Source organism: Epargyreus clarus, unplaced genomic scaffold, assembly GCF_041222505.1.
Source record: "Epargyreus clarus isolate Ecla_fem2 unplaced genomic scaffold, WU_Ecla_fem_2.2 ptg000019l, whole genome shotgun sequence".
Lineage (NCBI taxonomy): Eukaryota > Metazoa > Arthropoda > Insecta > Lepidoptera > Hesperiidae > Epargyreus > Epargyreus clarus.
The window spans coordinates 1,449,664-1,470,481 of record NW_027332227.1 but is presented as its reverse complement, the minus strand read 5'-3'; the positions used below and the strand labels follow the sequence as shown (position 1 = coordinate 1,470,481).

The following is a 20,818-nucleotide window of genomic DNA, read 5'->3' as shown; positions in this document are numbered from 1 at the left end:
ATAACAATCATTACCTGTTAGCCATGAAATGTTTTTATGAACCTGCTACTTAACTATTACTGACAGTTAAAATTCGTAACATTCACAATCTGTTACTGCAAGCCCTTCTAGGTATTATTTCGACATTGTCATCAAATTCTACCAGTTGTTTTATCAGGAAAGCGCCTTATTAGATTTCTCTACCCTATTGGCAACGATATTGTAATCGTAACAGAAAAATACCTTCCACATAATAAATACCTCCGTATACGTATTAACGGTTATTACCAATCGCCTAAGCAATGAAGTGTTAAAATTCTTATGACGCAATTCGTATGAGTATGTCACCTACAATGTTGACAAATTGCCTGTTCTCATGGGAATATTACATGTACGATACACATTACGTTAATCCATAATTATTCACACCTTCATACTTTGAATATCATATGTGGCTATAATGGCAAGTCAATTTATGATTTATTAACTATCTAGTACTACTTTATATATACCTGCTGTGTTAATCTTAAATAAAATAGTGTATATAGCTTACTGATGTATTAATATTTACTATTTATTATTCTTTTTGTATTATTTTTAATACAATTATGTATTTATTATTAATTAAAAAGCCTTTCATGATTAATTTTATTAATATCAAATAATTCAATTAAACGAAGTACTTACTCAGTACATTATATTTTTTTTATAAATAATCATATATCTAGTTAGATCATAAACATTTGCATAAAATTGGCTTTTAAAAATAATTCAAGGTTCACAGTTTTATTGGCCTTTGTTATGTGATTGTCGGATTCTGTTCGTGCAGATCATAATATTTATTGTACAGTCGACCACCGCACGAACTAGCGTGAAGGTTACAGATTGTGATCGTTCTACAGCCAATTTCATGTCCATTTATTTCTTGACCTTTCAAAGCAATTTCCTAGGAAATAAAACAATGACATTTTCCACATTATTCTTTTTATTTTCACATATTTTACAGTCGACTTAACCTAAAAATGGTAACTTTATATCACTACGAAGTTATGTCTGTACACTTAAATGACATGACATCTTAAAATGACAGTATAAATATACAGTATGAGTTGAAAAGTATGAAAATTTAATTTTGCTGGTGTCCCGGCCGCGTGAACTTGGCGAGATATAAATAACGCTGTGATGTTGGCGTAATGAAACCCTAAAAACTAAACTATATTATCCTAGTGTTCGTAGTAGGAGCCTCCGTAGTTGAAGTGGCTGTAGTGTTCGTGGTTGTCGCCGACGAGGACCGGGACCTTCACGGGCACGGGGACGGGCTTCTCAACGTGGACTGGCACGTGCTTCTCGATGTGCACGGGGTAGGGCCTGTCGACGGGCACCTTGACTGGGTAGGGCACGGGCTTCTCGACTTCATAGGGGATGTGCTTGTACACGGGGTAGGGCTCAGGAACGCCAACCTTGACGGGGACTGGCACGGGCTTCTCTACGTGGACGGGGTAGGGCCTGTCGACGGGCACGTGCACGGGGTAGGGCACTGGCTTCTCGACGGAGTAGGGGACTGGCACGGGCTTCTCAACGGGGTAGGGGGCAGGTACGTGCACGGGGTAAGGCCTGTCAACGGGTACCTTGACGGGGACACCGACGTGCTTCACGACGGGGTAGGGCTGGGGTACGGGCACCTTAACTTCGACGGGATATGGCACGTGTTTCTCCACGGGGTAGGGTTGGGGCACGGGCACCTTGACGGGGTAGGGGACATGCTTCTCAACGGGGTAGGGCTGGGGCACTAGCACCTTGACGGGGTAGGGCCTGTCGACTGGAACATGGACGGGATAGGGGACCTTCTTCTCGACTGGGTACGGGGCAGGTACGTGTACGGGGACCTTGACGTACTCCTTCACGTGAACTGGCACGTGTTTAACGACCTCGTAGGGCTGGGGTACTGGCACCTTTACCGGGTATGGCACGGGCTTCTCCACGGGGTAGGGAATGTGTCTATCGACGGGTACGGCGTAGGGGACACCCTTGACGAGCGTGATGGTCCTGGTGACATCAGTGTGTCCTCCAAGGTTGATGCCGTATCCACCTTGGTGGTAGGCACCATCGTCGATGAAGTTGTAAGCGCCACCTAGACCGTGTCCCTGGCCGATGTATCCGATGTCAAGACCGTGGATGCCGTAGCCATATCCGAGGTTTAAGAGACCCCGCTTGTCGAGCTTCTTGTCGAGAGGCTCGGCTTTCTGCTCTGTCGACTTCTTCTCGCTGGCAGCTACTGCTGCTATCAGCAGGAAAACTAGACAGGCCTGTAACAAAGAACAAGAGATCCCTTAAGAATTGTTATGTTTACATCACTAGGAAGAAATAACTAAACACGTTGTTAAAAATTGTGACTAACTGAAGATTAATCTCGGAAACATTTAAATGACAGATCGGTATATTGAACTCAAAGATAATTTCTATTATAATATTACCAATATATTTCGGACTTAATTTGACATATCCATATCACAGATCAAATATCTTGAGTTCATGACTAATGAAGTTGTTTGTATTCGTAACGATGTGTTAATTGAAGATGGACGTCTGTATACATTTTATTGTATTACGAAAACGATTACGAAGGAATAACGGTAATTAATTACGCAAAACAGAAGGTATCGATCACATTAACTTCAAGCTAGAATAGATTTGAATGAATAAAGATGACTTCAAATGTCGATAATGCTACATTACATGCTACATTTTGTAATGTATAGTAAGCTCTTCAATATTAAGTAAGTGTGATTTTATTTCATGGTGATCTGAAATATAATTAAAATTAACAGTGTAGTATCCTCTTCCTCACTCCATCGGCATCGCGGTTGTTTAGTTCCCTAAATAAGAGAAAAAAACATTGATATGGTAACATTGTCATAGAGAATGTGTCATAGCCAACTCCGGAACGTCACTTCTTTTTCGCGCTCTTGCGAGGCATCGTGGAAAAGTTTTGCATTTCAACAGAAACATGCCTAATCAAGCAAAACTTATGGAAAAGCTAAGAAAATACGAAGAAAAACTGAAGAAAATCAAAAGGAAGACTGAAGAATTGGATAGATACAGCCGTAGTCGCAGTAGAAGTACTTTGCGGTCACGAGACACGTCGATCGACTCCGACCACGTGTCGGTATACGAGTCACAAGGTAAGAAAATATCGCTTCTTGTGCTCATAAGCTCACTTTACACTGCGACAAGGCATGCGCACGATAACAAATAACAAAACACCATAAAAAACTAATATCTAAAAGTGGGGCACGCTTCCGTAGAGGAGGCAAAACGGGGTGACGGGTACTAAAGTACCAAAAAACCGAAGTATAGCATAGCCTGCATGTGTATTCTAACACCACTGGCATTGCCTTTCGAATCATGGAGTACGAGATACTCATTGTGACACTTTGTTGACACAAATGGTTCGCATAACCCTGAAATTAGTACTGTAGCATGGGGCGCTTGCACTAACTTGCACATTGCGACACATGGCGAGCCTCATACACAAGGCAATAAGACCGTTGAGTACGAGATACTCACAGCGTTACTTTGATGACGCTAAACGGGGTTTTCCTTCTCGCCATCAAGTACGAGACACTAATGCTAACATTTCTATGTGGCAAATGGCTAAAATGCATTGGCTTAGACATATCAAAATTGCATTTCAGGTGACATAGAACCATGCACGAGCAACCCGGATCAAACCGCTGAGGATTCTGGTTCAGATGACACAGAACCATGCCCGAACAATCTGGATCAAACCATGGAGGAGGCGGAAGACAATTCTCTCACACTGGCCCTGGGCAAAGACTACGCAGAGCCAGACACCTTTTCGGGAAGTCTGCATGAAGACATCACAAAAAGGTGGACATATATCCTGGTAAATGGTCTATCCAAACAGGAAAGAGAAGAAATTGTACAAAATTGCAAAATACCAACAAACTGCAAGTTCTTGGAGGCACCAATACTAAACCTGGAAGTACTGACAGCACTGTCCGAGTCGGCAAAGATGAGAGACAAAGGAATTGAAATAAGCCAACGTCAGTTAGGAAGAGCATGTGCCGCTATAGGACAAGTCATGTCCAATGTCCTAACGGAGGAAGAAATTAACAAACATGAAATACTGAAGAAGCTCACTGAAGCAACAAAATTATTAACAGATATTCATTTTCATCAGACCAAGACAAGAACAAAACTAATCTTGCCACTGCTCGACAAAAGCTTTAATCAAACTATAGACAAGCGTGGCACACACCTCTTCGGGGACAACTTATCAGAAACTATAAAAAACGCAAAGTTGTTACAGCAGTCCGTGGCGCAAATCAAAAAGACTGTGACAAAGACAAAAAGACCATCGTTAAACAAGAACGGTCCACCACCGAAATCAAGAAGCAGAGCGATGACACGTGGTGGACCAAAACCAAACCGGTCATCATACCAGAGGCGTGTCCAACCCAAACAAGACCAACCTCAGCCCTACAAGAATCGCTCCTGGACTCCCCGGAATGCTCCAACACACCGACGATAAAACAGGTACATGCAGGGAACTTAAGAAATTACATTAATCAATGGGAATCAATTACTCAGGATCCTACTATCCTGCAATGGATTCAAGGATACCAAATTCCATTTGAGTCAATACCAAACCAAAAAATTATTCCTAACAACAGATTATCAATTCACGAAAGTGAACTAATGGACAAGTCCATCATGGACTTGATTGCTTTAGGCGCCATTACCCCATGTGAACACATCAAAGGCGAATTTATTTCAAAAATTTTCTTGAGACCCAAACCTAATGGGAAATTTAGATTCATCCTTAATCTAAAAGAACTAAATAAATACATTAAAACAAATCATTTCAAAATGGAAGACCTTAGAACAGCTATCAGACTGATTGACAGACAATACTTCATGACCAGCATTGACCTAAAGGAATCTTACCTTCTAGTACCCATACACCCCAATGATAGGAAATACCTAAGGTTTCAACATTCGAATCAGCTGTTTGAGTTCACAGCTATGCCTTATGGTCTATGTACAGCACCATCAGTTTTCACAAAACTACTCAAGCCAGTAATAGGGTTCTTGAGGAACCAGGGACACCTATCTACCATATACATAGATGATTACCTCTGCATTGGGAAAACATATCAAGAATGCCACCAAAATACTCAGTTTGCTCTTAATCTTTTCCAGCACCTAGGTCTAATAGTAAATTTTGAGAAAAGCAAGCTCACGCCAAGTAAAAAATGCAAGTTCCTAGGTTTTTTGCTTAATTCTAGTAAGATGACTCTTGAGCTGCCCATAGACAAGAAAATAGCCATCCTAAAACTCATTAAAAAGTTTAAAACACTAAATAATTTTACCATAAGGGATTACGCTAAGCTTCTGGGTACATTAGTGGCAGCATGTCCCGCTATACCTTATGGAATGTTGCACACAAAGATCATGGAAAGGGGAAAATACATATCGTTAATTAAATCCAATGACAATTATGATACAAATATGTGTATGCCAAAGACCATCATACCTGACCTACAGTGGTGGGAACATAAAATACAAAGTGCATGTAGACAGATAACGGAAAACCCATTTTCATTGGAAATTTTTTCAGATGCATCCCTCACCGGGTGGGGAGCATACTGCAATGGCGATAGCATTGGAGGATTATGGTCAGGTAATGAACAAAAATTCCATATAAACCATCTAGAGCTCATAGCCGCCTATTTCGGGCTAAAATGTTATGCTAACAATATGAGAAACACAAGTGTCCTCTTAAGGATTGACAATACCACTGCCATTGCATGTATTAATAAAATGGGAAACATTCAACATCCACATCTCAATGAGGTTACAAGAAGAATATGGGAATGGTGCGAAGACCACAACATACACATATATGCATCATACATCAAATCAAGGGAAAATATGGCAGACCAGGAGTCAAGGAACACAAACATCGACACTGAATGGGAACTTTCAACGGAGGCATTTAAGTCATTATGCCTTCAATTTGAAAACCCTCAAATCGATCTATTTGCCAGCAGAATAAATGCTAAATGCGATCTGTACGTATCATGGAAAAGAGATCCATTTGCATATAATATTGATGCTTTCACATTAGACTGGTCAAAATTTTTCTTTTATGCCTTTCCTCCGTTCAGCATGATACCTAGGTGCCTGCAAAAGATTAAGAATAATAAAGCAAAAGGCATACTGGTATTGCCAAGATGGAGCTTCCAACCTTGGTATCCACTGGCCATGTCTCTGATGATATCAGAACCAATTGTTTTTCCGCCCAATGATAATTTATTACAATCACCTTTCAGAACCAAGCACCCACTGAGTTCGACGCTTTCCCTGGTGGCAGCAGTCTTCTGCGGCAGGCATTCAGACATAGAGGTTTGCCAGAGAGCTCACTGAAAATCATGCTGTCGTCCTTGTCTCCAGGTACACTCAAACAGTATAATACAACATACAAAGGATGGTGGAAATTTTGTCTTGAATACCACCTTGATGCATACAGTGCGTCAGTGCCTCAAGTCCTTCAATTCCTCACCGAGAAATACGAATCAAGTGCAGGCTACAGCACATTGAACACTGACAGATCAGCATTGTCTTTATTAGTTAACACAAAAATTGGCAGTGATGACAGAATTTCACGCTTCTTAAAAGGTGTATACAGACTGAGACCACCAAGGCCTAGATATAGTGAAACATGGGACCCAACAAAAGTGTTAGAATATCTGACTAGTTGGCCAGACAACCAAGACCTAAGCCTAGAGAATCTAACGAAGAAACTGGCCATACTTCTAGCCCTAGCCACAGCTCAGAGAGTCCAAACACTCTCATTAATAAAAATTGACAACATACAAAAAACTCAGTCAAAAATAATCATCCATATAACAGATATTATCAAAACATCTGTCGTAACAAAAACGCAGCCAGTCATACACCTACCCTTCTTTACGCAAAATCCCAAAATATGTCCATCGAGAGCCCTTCAAGCATACCTGGACCGAACAACATCAGTCAGGAATGGGGAATCATACCTTTGGTTAACATACAAGAAGCCTTATAAAAAAGCATCAAAGCAGACCATCAGTAGATGGATAAAAGATATGATGCAACACAGCGGCATAGATATCTCGAAATACACAGCACACAGTACAAGGCACACTGCCACATCATCTGCAAAAAGAACAGGAGTGAGCATGGAACTGATCAGAAAGGCAGCAGGATGGTCATTGAACTCAAATGTTTTTGCAAAATACTATAATATACCTATTAGTGATGATACACCTCAAGAAAACTTCGCCTATGCAGCCTTATCTAGTAACAGCTAGTCTGATACCACCAAGACAAACTTCAGAAACCGACGTGATAAATCGCATCACAAAATTTAAAAAGTGACAATAGACTATCACATAGAAGTTTGATTCTAATTATGATTAATCAAAAATTATAACCAATCATTATATACTTTGCATTATACATCAAAATTATAATTGATTATTATATAAGATCAGGAAGCAAATGAAAAAACTTAATAAGTACAACATTTGTAATTTTACACTAATTGATTATTGGAATTAATGATTATTGATCTCAAATATAGGTAATAAAATTACCAAAATTAAAAGTTCTAATTATACTAATTAAAAATACAAGTGTCAATACTTTACAATAAGGACTAAAATGATTAAAAATACTAGTGTCAACACTTTACAATAAGTACTAAAATGATTAAAAATACTAGTGTCAACACTTTAAAATAAGTACTAAAATGATTAAAAATACTAGTGTCAACACTTTAAAATAAGTACTAAAATGATTAAAAATACTAGTGTCAACACTTTAAAATAAGTACTAAAATGATTAAAAATACTAGTGTCAACACTTTACAATAAGAACTAAAATGATTAAATTGACAAATTATAAACAGACTTTAAAATACATTTAAATGTGATGTAAGTAAAACAAAGAATACAAATTATATCATTCACATAAAAACTGTTATTACATGTGTAATAAAAAATCATATAATTTAAGATGTTAATTCTTAATTATTTTAGTAAAATATAAGACTGAAAAATTGTGCATTTTGGATAATAAATGAAACATAATCTCTTATTATAACAGTTTATTATTTAATTACAGCAGTTATTGTTGCAGCTGACTCTAAACATCTACACTGTTAATTTTAATTATATTTCAGATCACCATGAAATAAAATTAAAAATTAGACGAGCTTACCTGTAAGCGAAGTCTGATTATAATTTTATGAATGGTGATCTGAAATATAATTACCCTACCCACCCAAAAATCTACACCCAAACTGCAACAACAAAAATGACACAACATCCCCTATATCAGGGAAATTGAATCTGGTGGGAAGGAATAAGACTCTAAATTAAGTGACGTTCCGGAGTTGGCTATGACACATTCTCTATGACAATGTTACCATATCAATGTTTTTTTCTCTTATTTAGGGAACTAAACAACCGCGATGCCGATGGAGTGAGGAAGAGGATACTACACTGTTAATTTTAATTATATTTCAGATCACCATTCATAAAATTATAATCAGACTTCGCTTACAGGTAAGCTCGTCTAATTTTTAATTATGCAAAATTGTATGAACAAGTCATTTTGGTTACAGTAATCGTATGAACGTTTTTGGTGTCTATTTTATTTACTACTCTTATGTTACTGCTTTTCAGACAATTTTTTTACCTCTGTAAAGGGTTGAAAGACCTTTAATTTCCACCAGGTGCTTCAAATAATAGTATATATAAACTATGAATACTCTTTAACTATCTACTATTATATATTTAAAAAATAGTAATAATAATAATAGTTGAATGTGACTTCTTTTTGAGATATTTCAAGTTACCTTGAGCCGTTTCTTAATAGTAAATTCACGACTTCATTATAACCGAATCGGGAAACCCACTGCACCGAAATGTTGACTACATTAATAAGAGTCATCCGATATCGCAATACGTATTGCACACCATGTCAATATACGGTTAGATCATAACCGTATCGATACCACGGTTATGGTAAATATGGTTTGTAGCAATGTTGCACAATATTGCGCAACACGGGGTGTAATTATGAGCAAGTTGTATATAATTACAGGAGGACATAAATGGGTGAAATGTTAGTGATTCGTCTTTAATAGTACCACCGTCACCTTCTTATGCTACAGTTTTTAGGTTTGAGCTTTTGACCACACCATTCACCTTTCATACCAGAATATCGCCATAAGGCATTATATATATTTTTTCAAATCAAGTTGTAATAAGTTCCTAATTTGGAAAACAAAACAAAAACGGGGAACATTGCCTTGCAAGGTGACCGCGTAACGCATTAAGTAACACATGACTCATTTGGCAGTAAAGCAAAAATCGTAAGAGAAAACACGACTGAACAAGGCACTTGCTCTACCACCGTTGTAAATAATATTCAGTCAATCAAAAAATGTAAACAGTTAATTATTTAGCAATAAAACCAAGCGGTGTAGAAAGGTTGGGCGCTGTCATCATTTAAAGCGCGTTTCCATACTTTAGAAGGAACATAAAACTATCGCTATTCATCGCTTACCATATAATAGTGAAACAAGTCAATAACAGAGTGAAAATACTACGTTCGTAATTCAAGTGGCGTTATCTTATGACGTCAGGTTATACTCCACGTGACCGTGATTTCAACTTAGTTACCAAATATGGAGAAATAAGAAAAATGTATGTTAAGATATTCTTTAAAGATTCTTTCTTCGTAATATTAAGTATAAGAAAGAAAGAAAGTATATTAAGTATATTTTTACACTTTAAAAATGAAAACATTGTTAACTTTTGAGCTATTATCGGGATCTATGGTGTAATTCTATTGTATGTACGACTTTAGAGGACTAATAAGTTAATCTTCACTAAAAAATAATTAAGGTTCCAGACTAAAAATTGAATAACGCTCGAGTTAACATAATTCGAAGCTTCACTATTACTGACATCTGGTTTCGTTCGTAACTGTAGTTATAAAAGAAACAATTAACGTCATTTAAAGATTTTAAAGTTACGATACATTCCGGTTTAATCCATTCAGGTATTGTACTACTGTTTTTACGATTATGAATCACTTTGCGCTAATAAACTGGCTTTTATTACGTCGTTCCGTTTATGTATACGATTACGACTTATCGTCATAAATTAGTTTCATATCTGTTCCGATACTTATAGTAACATTGTGAGGTTTAAGGCTTTTGTTATTGGTAACGACATTTTAATTTTTGAAAATTGTTTTTTGTTGTATATTTATATGTTTTATAAAGCTTGTTGGTTTAAAGTTTACAGTGACCCCAACGGTAAAAAGTATAAACAATGGTTAGTCCGATAGCCAAATAATTAACATTTAAAACTTCACTATTGTAATGGTGGTAGGTACGTATCGACAACACCAACTAAGTGGTAATTGCTTTTATTTATGAGATGCGCACGCGTCCACACTTAATGAAATGCTTTATATGAAAACAGTGAAACTGAAATAGCATAATCCTTTGTTATAATCTCAGTATTGCTATTATTAGAGGATATTATTATCTTCAACTATAGCCACTTTTGTTATAAAAAGAGCTACAAAAACAGACAGCACCAAACCAAATCTATTTAAAGGAACTAAAGGTAAACTATTTAAATGTAAACACTTTAGAGAATAGTAAATTGCGTTCACTTTCCAAGCTCAGTTCGGAATGCTTCCGTAAAAACCTTCGCTTGACAGTAAACACCGCTAATCAGAGATCGAGGCTAACTATCGTATCGTGGGATACATTTACCTATCTTTCGCAATCTTTTACTCAAGGTTTTGTTGAAATCGGTATGGAAATAGGATTTTTGTGCGCAGATTTAGGTAAATGATATGATTAGGTAACTACAATATAGTTATTTAAGAATCCCTTTCAGCATTATTGGTTTAAAATTAATAATTGGTTTTTGATTGATATATAAATGTTAAGATACTCGTATTATATTTATAACATGTATATATGATACATGTTCGTAATATAGATAGAAATGTATCTTTAATTTTTTCACTAAACATTTTGCTCTTATGTTTTGCTTAAGGGTTAAGGGATAACCTATTTAAGAACTAACTTTATCATTTTTTGAAACTGCGACAAGGTTAAAATTTTGATTTATTTTGAATAAGGTCTTTCGCCTTTCAGTTGTAACAAACTGACCTACCAGTACATACTATCATTTTTTTCAACTGCGACAAGGTTATAATTTTGATTTATTTTGAATAAGAGCTTTTCCTTTCAGTTGCGTTTAGCAAAACTGACCTACCACTACATACTCAGGACTCAGAAGTCAGGAACTAAACCAGTTACCCTACGTTTGAAGCTGTCAAAGTAATTCACGGCTATCGTTGGTGTTTGCGTAACAAACGGGTGACTTACCTAACGGCAACCACTGCGGCTACGGCGTAGGATATGCGTCTATCTATTGAAATTCCAACCTCAATTATTTTTTTTTTTTAAAAGTTTTTAATTACAGTTTTGCTCACGTATTTTATGTATGCCCTTCATAGTTTTGCGATAACTAAACTCAGCTTAAAATCAGTTTCATTCAAATTATTTAAGAAGTTTCTAGAATGCCTGTGATTCTTATGTGGCAATTCTTATGTGACAGAGTCAATATCCTGACTTGACTCGCAATAGTTTTCGGATTCGATTATCGCTTAGGCAGACATACGAGTATAAATGATGAGTTTACTTATCTAGTTTTGTGTTCTGTACCAATGAAAGATAAATTCTATGAAAAATTGCATCGAATTCAATGTAGCGCGTCTGTGATCAACTTTAAGTAACACTCATTAGTATATAATTGGACAAAAGCATCATTAATTAAAACAAACACAGGCCGTAAAAATAACAAGTGTTCAATAAAAAGTTATTCAAAAACTAGACACAAACTGTGTCATTAGTTATTTAATAACTCGAGCTATAAAAGTGCGTAATGCATTCCTTAATTACGTGCCAGTACCATCCTTCGGGTATTGCGTTTGGTCTAGACCGGTATAACTGGTTCTGGCTAATCAATGATAAGCTGTCCAATACAGGATACAGTAATTAGGAATGTCGTAACTAACATTAGTTAGTTTTGATTGAGTTGAGAAATCGTGGATAATTGATACGTTTTAAAATAAATCCGACAATAATTTCCTACTTTGAGTAATACGAGTATGTGGTACTTGTGTGAGTCATACCGAGTTACATTTAGTTATTTAAGACTATAATATTTACTTCTCCATAACACCAAACTGGTGGTTTGTCTTTGACGTTCTAAAGGGATTATGTAAAGTATCTACTATGAATTATTTTGATTTTGTTTCTGAATAACCAATTAAGTTTAATTGAATAAAAACCCACTACCTAATCTATTGTATACTTTTAGGATAATGGGCTGAAATATAATTTTCTCACAGAAATTAGGTCGTTATTTAGAAAATAAAAACAAAAAGTGCTTAATTGTCCATGATGCAATAGTTTAATTTAATCATTTCAATTTATAATGAGTATTTCAGACCGCTTAGGTGCCACGATGTATAATCCGTTACTTTGTTGATCTGCGAGGTTCCAGGGTCGATATATTAATTAATGTCAAATTTTCTTTTCATTCGATTTGCTTGTGAACTGAGCTTTTTAATTTGAAAATTTATCAAATTAAGTCATTGTTAAATAATATAAGCATCCAATGAAATTCTTAAAGCTTTATTGATGTTTGTTGAAATTCGCTTAATTCAGAATTACGATAAGTTTCTAGTTCTGAGAATGAACTCAAGCGTATTATTCTCAAAGTTTCTGTGTCGCTATGATCGTCAAATATTTGACAAGTAGGTAATGACGTCTCCTAACTTTTAACGAGATTTCAATTTGATGAACCTTTTGGAGTCAGGAAAATTCCATTATTTTTTATTAGCTTGGGAAAATTATTGAGTACATGTTTGTAAAAAGAAAATGACTTCATATATTTTTATGATACTATTTGAGTGCAAAATATTGTAATTTATTCCTGTTCAGGTTTTATTACATGTTGTTGTTGTACAAAGTTCAGTCGAATATGAAGTGTCTGTCGTTTTGAATCCTAGGTGCATAGGATTCGATTCTAAGACATCCCGGAGAGTCTGAGTTTCAACCGCTAAACTATCACTACTTGGTGTACATATCGGGTACTTACATAGGGGCTAACATAATCAAATACGTAACAAGATGCTTGTCATGTTTTTACGCCATATCAAGTTGTGTGGGTAGTTTAATTTATACGGTACCTACACTGTGTACAAAAATATATTATCACTACAAACTTTTTATAACATTCATCGTGGTTGTTTCTTCAAAGCCTCACTAGATGGCGTTGTGCATATTTTAAACAATTTGCATACATAAAATTGAGATTTTATTTATATTCAATATGGAAATACAAGGCTACCTTCAGGAAAAACACGCAGATTATACACGCGAAAGGACATTTCGAAAGGCATAATTCCGATAATAACACCTTTGCTCCTAGATCGATTGGAAACACGTTTCGCGATCTAGTTATGATTAAGGGCTATTTATATAGTTAACTGGCTGCCGGCTCCGATAACCTGCAACCCGCCAGTATACGATAATTACCTACGCCGTTCCTAAGCCCCCTGTAGTTTCATTTAGCTGTTCAGTTTCATTATAAACGTACCTAAGGGCTTCAGGCCCTACAATTATAAGTAACCAGTGATTTACCTAACGATATCTAAGTGTAACTGAATCGGTGTACTTTTTTACGCAATGTACTTACATTCTTTGCTTAGGAATTGTTTAACACCAATGGCGAGAAATTGTCAGCGATCGTAAAATAATAGTTGGATTTTACTTTTTACATAAAATGAAAAATTAAGTACATTTTTAATAAAAAATCATCGTTATTATTTATATATTTTTGCTTTTTTAAATAATTTAGCGAACAAATACCAAATATCTGAGTATTCAATTTAATTTGTAAATATTGCTTTGTTCGTGCGCTATATGTTATATTTATATTAAGTCGTTGGTAATAAAACATGTTAATAACGTAATAATATTAATAACGGTATAAAAACAAATATATGATACGATACGTTATTTTATAAATAACATATCACACAACTTACGCACACTATGCTAGCAAGGGTTCTATTTCTCTTCATACATGCAACTTCCTATTATATAATTAACTGGTATTATACTGGGATTAGCAACTTTGGTGTACGATTTCATGGTCTTGCTTCCTAGTTTCTCCTTACGCATACGTGGTAAAAATATAATCTTTAACCTCAAATGATTAATGAGAGTTGGGTCTTATTACAATAAACCCTTAGTTACGGTAAATATAGATTTCTTAATGAGATTAGAGCAAATGGGCATACAGTACATTTAGTAGTAAGACAAAAGATGAAAGCTCTACTTAAGTTTTCCTTAGGATTAGTTAAAATACTTCTTGCAAATAATAATTTTCTCTCACACCTTTTAAACCTACACACAATAACGTATATCCGTGATATTATAACGCAGATATTGTTGCCGTCAAAGTTTAAACAATGAAGGTTTTTTAAAAAAATATCAAGCAGACTTGCAGTTTGTTTAATAACAGTTATGACTTCTTATGGGTATCTGTTAATAGCTATAAATATAACAGATATGCTATTATAAATTGCAGTTTACATATAAATATAACTATTACAATGTAGATGTTTTAGAACAGAACATTTCTAGTTCGTATTGTTTATATAACGAATTGAGATATCCTGCTTAGTAACTGTATCTACAGTGAGTTTATTTCCGTAAGAGCATGTATAACCCGTCTTTGGTGTAAGCTGAAGAGAAAAGACGCCATTGTGACGCAACGGACCGATGGATCTCAGGTTTGCTTTGTTTATATTATTCTGTAATGTAAATTAAGTTTAATTTTGCGCAAATAATTTTATACATTAGGTAATTTTCTGCAATTGCGTGGATTTAATGCTCTCGTAAGTATTATAGTAATTAAATTAACATTTTTTTGGTTATATTTCCTTTTTTGCAATGGGATCGCTTCAACGATTTGGGACATATTCAAAAACATAAAAGACCCGGTCTCTAAATACCCTTATTGTACTTATAGATATATAATTTTTCAGTAAATCCCGCTGGCGCTGTCTATTTAAATATATATACATATTTTCGGATCATTCTTTTCAGCCTGCATTACGTTGCAAAAATTTTTGTTCAGCGAATTAAGGATCAGATCTAGAATTTTGCATTCAACTTTACAATGCCTGATAAGCAACAAATATTTTGGTAATATTTCAAAACATTAGATACTCTCTGAATCTCTGTGAAAATTATCTCTAACTTTTGGTTCCGTAGACATTTGCATAGATAGAGCCTCGGTTTACTATTATGTTTAAATTGATACTTTGTTCACCTCGAGATAATAAGTGGTAGGCATATAAAGTTAGCATTGAAATTAGAATTATCGTATTATTTATGCAATCTACATTCCTCTATGATATATGTGATTAATGGCACATCTAACTGAAGTAGACGTATTCATTGAGATTAACGTTTTTTATCGAGTAATTTGTGCTTTAATCGTGATTGCGTGCTAAACATCATTATAAGATTTTATTAAAGTCTAGAATCGGGATATTTCGTAAATAAGGACTGAACGTTAATCTATTTTGGGCCTTAAATCTTTAGAGGCGATTCTCTAAAATTACGGCTCTTTAATAAAGCGATAACAAGATCTAAATAGGGTATGATAATCGTATTTACTTCACGGCAGACGGCCACTAGTTATCTAATGCGAGATATTAACCATACGCCGGTTAAGAAGCGGTTTTACGGTTGTTTTACTCGGTGTCTCAACCGCGAACGGTTTAGCGGCGAATATATTATCGTAAGTGTCGTCTTCTGTAGGGTTAAGATACAAACGTGAATTTAATCGAGACATATTGATATTATGCGTACAATGATTTAAATATGCGTTTTTGTTTATATTTACCAAACTGTCTATTATTGTCATCTTGTTGAAAAAATCTGGTTTAGAGAACTTAATATTAAATGAGTAATTTAATAAATCGTAATTTGAAAAGAATAAAATGACTACTTGGACAAGAAAAACAGAACATGTTGTTTTAATAAATAAAACAGACATAGTTTTCTTTGTTCTACAATAAATTTCTAGTATTGATTTATGGTAATTATTACTATTTTCTATTCGTAGATATTAATTAATTACGCAGCTAATAAACACAGTTTTGACTTCAAAAAAGTGTGTCACATCCCGTCCGAGAACGATCACAGATAAGAAAAACGTAGTAGTAAATAATCTGCATCACTAAACACTCCGGCACGGGACACACTTGGCGTTTTATCACACTTTTTTGAAGTCACTTCACTGCACAACACTAGTCTTGGCCAACTCACCGTTTTTCTCATCTTGCCTCTTGAACGGTGGTTGGAGTCAGGGTTCGAACTGGATGCTATTCGGACCGAGTGTTGTGTTTTTATAGGTGGTTATTTGGAAGCACTTTCGCCACTGCCCCTCTAGATACTGGATCAGCTTGCTTCGCGCCAAGTCCTTCGTATTCGGCCGGTCGGCAGGCGGGAAACAGACGCGAGACGCGTGCGTTTCGAATTTCGAACAATATTTTTTATTCCTCCATTTCTTTTTCTATTTTTATCGTGACCTGTGACTGTGACATTCGGTTTTTGAATTTTATTCAAATTGTTTTTTGTAATAAAATTGTGTTTTGAATTTAGAATCATGTTTTAAGTTTATTAGTATGACGAAACATGCTGTAATCGGAACACCGCACATTATTCCTATGATTTATAGACAAACAAAGCATACTTTTTAACCTTGTGTAACTTTCGATTTGTGTTAAAATACAATGCGTGGTAATTACGGTTATGTAGATGTTAATTATTAGATATGTTTACATACAAAGGTACAGAGTTATCGAGTAGATTACGTACGATTTGTGTAATGTATAAGTTGGTTTATGCTTTGAACTTGAAACTTAGTTGAACGCAATAATCTTACATAAAGTAAGTTTCATAATAGCAGATATCAAGTACTCTTTAACCTGTCAAAATATATTGAGAAATCTATAAATTTAAATATTGAACTAGTATCGCTCTTAATATTTATCGGTTGTTGTTTATGTGCGTAGTTGCGTATTTTTTATGTTTACTATCGGTAAATGTCAAGGTCACAGTTTGTGCTCATTTCTGTCATTATAAATTTAGAAACCATCTGCATAACCTACCACCTAGTTGGGCACCATTATTAATAATTAATCTGTCAGTGGCTTGCTCACCAAAGATCGATTTTTCGCAATATTAATAAGCGAAACAAAAACGGGCATTCATTTATTAAATGAGACCAGTGATAGGGTGGCGTATTTAGCTCTCTGATAGTGAAGAACTAGGATCAAAACCTAGGAATTCTAATTTCGATGTTTTGTGCCAATTAGAAATTAATTATCACACACCTTAACGGTAAAGGAAACATTGTGAGAAAATCTACATGCCTAAGAGTTCTCTAAAAACAGTTCTCAAAGGTGTGTGAAGTGTAGCAATTCGCACTTAGCCAATGTGGTGGACTGTGACCTAAGCCCTAGTTATTTGCATTCTGGGAGACCCGTGCCCAACAGTAGTACAATAATGGGAGGACAATTACCCTAACAAATAATGTATTCTTATACTTTGATTGTACTTATCCTTTTTGGTTTGGGTAGGGTTAATGAACCCCGTAGTCCCTGCGGTCATCTTTGATCAATTGGTTACATTATATTGTTACCCAACTGGCGAGGATAATGTCACATTTCTTAAGACGCACTACGGATTTTAACATATGGGAATATTTAATGTCGTTGAATTAGTCTAACTTGTGGAAGAGATATAGACTATATTTTAAAACAGTTGGATATTTTGTTTTATATAAATAATTTCCTGGTAGGTATGAATTAGCTACACAAGTCATTATTTTTTTCAAGTAAAGCTATTAAATTATGTCATTTCATAATATTTCACAAAAAGAGAAAGTTTTCCAAATTATTAAACATCAACCGACTGAAATAAAAAATATTACATAATTATCGACATAAATACAGTTTAATTATACTCAGGTATAAATATAATAATTGAATAAAGTTTTTTCTACTAGATTCACGTATATCTTTACGGTATGAAATATGTATAAGAAATGTTGGTGCTGGTGATGAACCGATTCCACATGCCTGTTAAAGTCCTGGAGCATAATTCACTATGCTGCACTTATGGGAACATAAATATACTTGTACATAACCACCTCTAAATGGGAAAGATTTCCGATCTGAAACCAGTGGCTTCAATGCTATCCAGGAATATTAAGAATAAATATAAAATGAGCTAATTGAACTCCGAAGTTCTTCGAGCTCAATCTCTGGACATACATCGAAAATATACAGAATCTAGGAATGTGTGTAGTCATCTTTTACAATCACATCATAGGTGTGAGTGAGGTTATGAGTGTAGAAACTGTTATTTATTTCTATATCTTCCTTATTACGTCACAAAACGCCAAAAATAGAATAAAGATGCTATATTGCAGAAATATAATGATGCCGCAGTCTAACTATAGAATATTTTGTTTTCTTTATAGTTACATTTTTTTAAGTTACTATAAGTTAAGATTGGGTTAGGCAATGAGCTGGCAGGCAATCTGATGATAAATAGTCACTGCCGCCCATGGACATCTATGATCAACTTCACATAGAAGAGGCTCTACCTACAGACCGATGCGTTGTTACTCCTGACAGCTATTTGCCTCAATATTAATTCGGCCGCAATTATTTATCGTAAAATATCAATGACTAGAGAACATAAGATTGGGTTAGGCAATGAACTGGCAGGCCATCTGATGATAAATAGTGACTGCTGCCTATGGACATCTATGACCAACTCCACATAGAAGAGGCTCTACCTGCAGACCGATGCGTTGTTACTCCTGACAGCTAATTGCCTCAATTTTAATACGTCCGTAATTATTTACGTACTCGTAAAATATCAATGACTAGAGAACATAGATTGACGACTCCACAGTAATCTTTATATATATATTTCTTATGTGCGTGTGTATGTCACTGAACTCGTCCTAAACGACTGGACCGATTTTGATGAAATTTGTTGTGTGTGTTCAAGGGAACTTGAGAATGGTTTAGATTCACAATTTAGTCCGTGGGAAAAGGTTTTTTAATTAATTTTTAATTCGTAAGTAGTTGTTGATTTTGGAATGTTTCACATTGGATTCGACAGACTTCGCTACCATCACAGTTTCAAATATTCTATCTATTTTCAAACCCGTAAGTGATAAGGGTTGTTCACCCATAACATTTTTTTTATTTATATGGAAACACGTTTGCCGGGTCAGCTAGTAAATATCATAAATTGAAACATGAGAAAACGAATAAAGTCGACATTTAGTATGCGCCGGAGTCGGTGTAGTGTCGCAGTTTCGTTCTACTTAATTCAATATTGAATAACTCAATTGACACCAAATATCGCGACTTAGCGATCATATGTGAGATTACTAAACTATCGTAAACTAAAATAGGCGTCTATTCACAGTTTTGTGCACATTTATATCATAACTTTAAATTAGCAGTTCTTAAATAACTTTATGCGAAATCGACTCTAACGATATGTATGAAATTTATGCATGTATCATATAATGTTTTTCTTTCCAAAGTTCTACTTATGTAAAACTTTTTTTATGAAATTGAACTAAAAGTTTACTATGCAGTCTACTGTTAAGTGGCTACTACCGCGCATGGATATCTGTAATCAGGTCCAGATAGTATTAAAGCCCTATTTGAGGTCGATCACGTAATATATGTTACTACCCCTGAGCACTAAGTTGGAACTCTTCGAATTAATGTCTTCCCTACCAAACCTTTCAGCAAAAATACGATTCAACATTTATTTTAAAGAAGGAAATAATTGGTAGAGGTAAATAAATCGCGTGATAAAATTTATATTGTTAAGACCTTAGGGCTACATTATATTGTATAGACGATGCTGGCTCCAGGCTGGTTTTAGAATGCAAGATGCAACAATAGCGCCCTCTAGCGTGCCTCTAATGTATAATTGTAACAGCCGTGCGTGGGAGAATACAAATCTTGATAACATAACATATATAACACTAGCTGACCCGGCAAACGTTGTGTTGCCATGTAAATAAAAAAAATGTTAAGGTTAAACAACCCGTATCACTTACGGGTTTGAAAAATAGATAGAATATTTGAAACTGCGATGGTAGCGAAGTCTGTCGAATCCAATGTGAAACATTGCAAAATCAACAACTTCTTACGAATTAAAAATTAATTAAAAAAGCCCTTTCCCACGGACTAAATTGTGAATCTAAACCATTCTCAAGTTCCCTTGAACACACACAACAAATTTCATCAAAATCAGTCCAGTCGTTTAGGAGGAGTTCAGTGACATACACGCGCACATAAGAAATATATATATAAAGATTAGATGTCAGTACTAACATACACACTATCGATACATTCGTAAGTAAAATATAGTGAAGATAGATTTATTTTAATATTTTTTCTTACGATGAAAACTTATCTTCATTGTGTCTCGTAAGGAAAAACATTCTGAGAAATCGAATATATTATTAGGTTTTATAATTATGAGAGTTCCTTAAAAACTCTCATAGTTTCATATAAATTCTACTAATATTTACTTGGTCTAAAC

General features: G+C 35.1%; 3 protein-coding genes across 5 annotated transcripts in view; 2 read left to right on the top strand and 1 right to left on the bottom strand.

Moving 5' to 3' along the window:
- Positions 1–20,818, top strand: part of Ance-3 (angiotensin-converting enzyme Ance-3) — a 198,458-nt gene that overhangs the window by 116,469 nt on the left and 61,171 nt on the right. The window lies entirely within an intron of this gene.
- CPG13 (cuticular protein glycine-rich 13) lies at positions 947–16,633 on the bottom strand. The gene is made up of 2 exons (XM_073083854.1): positions 16,496–16,633; positions 947–2,285 (listed from the first exon to the last, which is right to left on the bottom strand). Exons 1-2 carry the CDS (start codon positions 16,505–16,507, stop codon positions 1,203–1,205), a joined length of 1,095 nt encoding a protein of 364 aa, XP_072939955.1. The 5' UTR covers positions 16,508–16,633; the 3' UTR covers positions 947–1,202.
- On the top strand, positions 2,772–8,102 carry LOC140750371 (uncharacterized). 3 transcript variants are annotated; one of them, XM_073083857.1, is made up of 3 exons: positions 2,772–3,161; positions 3,675–4,539; positions 6,339–8,102. In XM_073083857.1, the coding sequence occupies exons 1-2, from the start codon at positions 2,987–2,989 to the stop codon at positions 4,532–4,534; spliced, it is 1,035 nt and encodes a 344-aa protein (XP_072939958.1). In that variant the 5' UTR covers positions 2,772–2,986; the 3' UTR covers positions 4,535–4,539; positions 6,339–8,102. The 3 variants fall into 3 exon arrangements, with proteins under 3 accessions (XP_072939958.1, XP_072939957.1, XP_072939956.1); XM_073083856.1 differs by having other exon boundaries at positions 5,624–8,102; XM_073083855.1 differs by lacking the exons at positions 2,772–3,161; positions 3,675–4,539 and adding an exon at positions 5,540–5,686.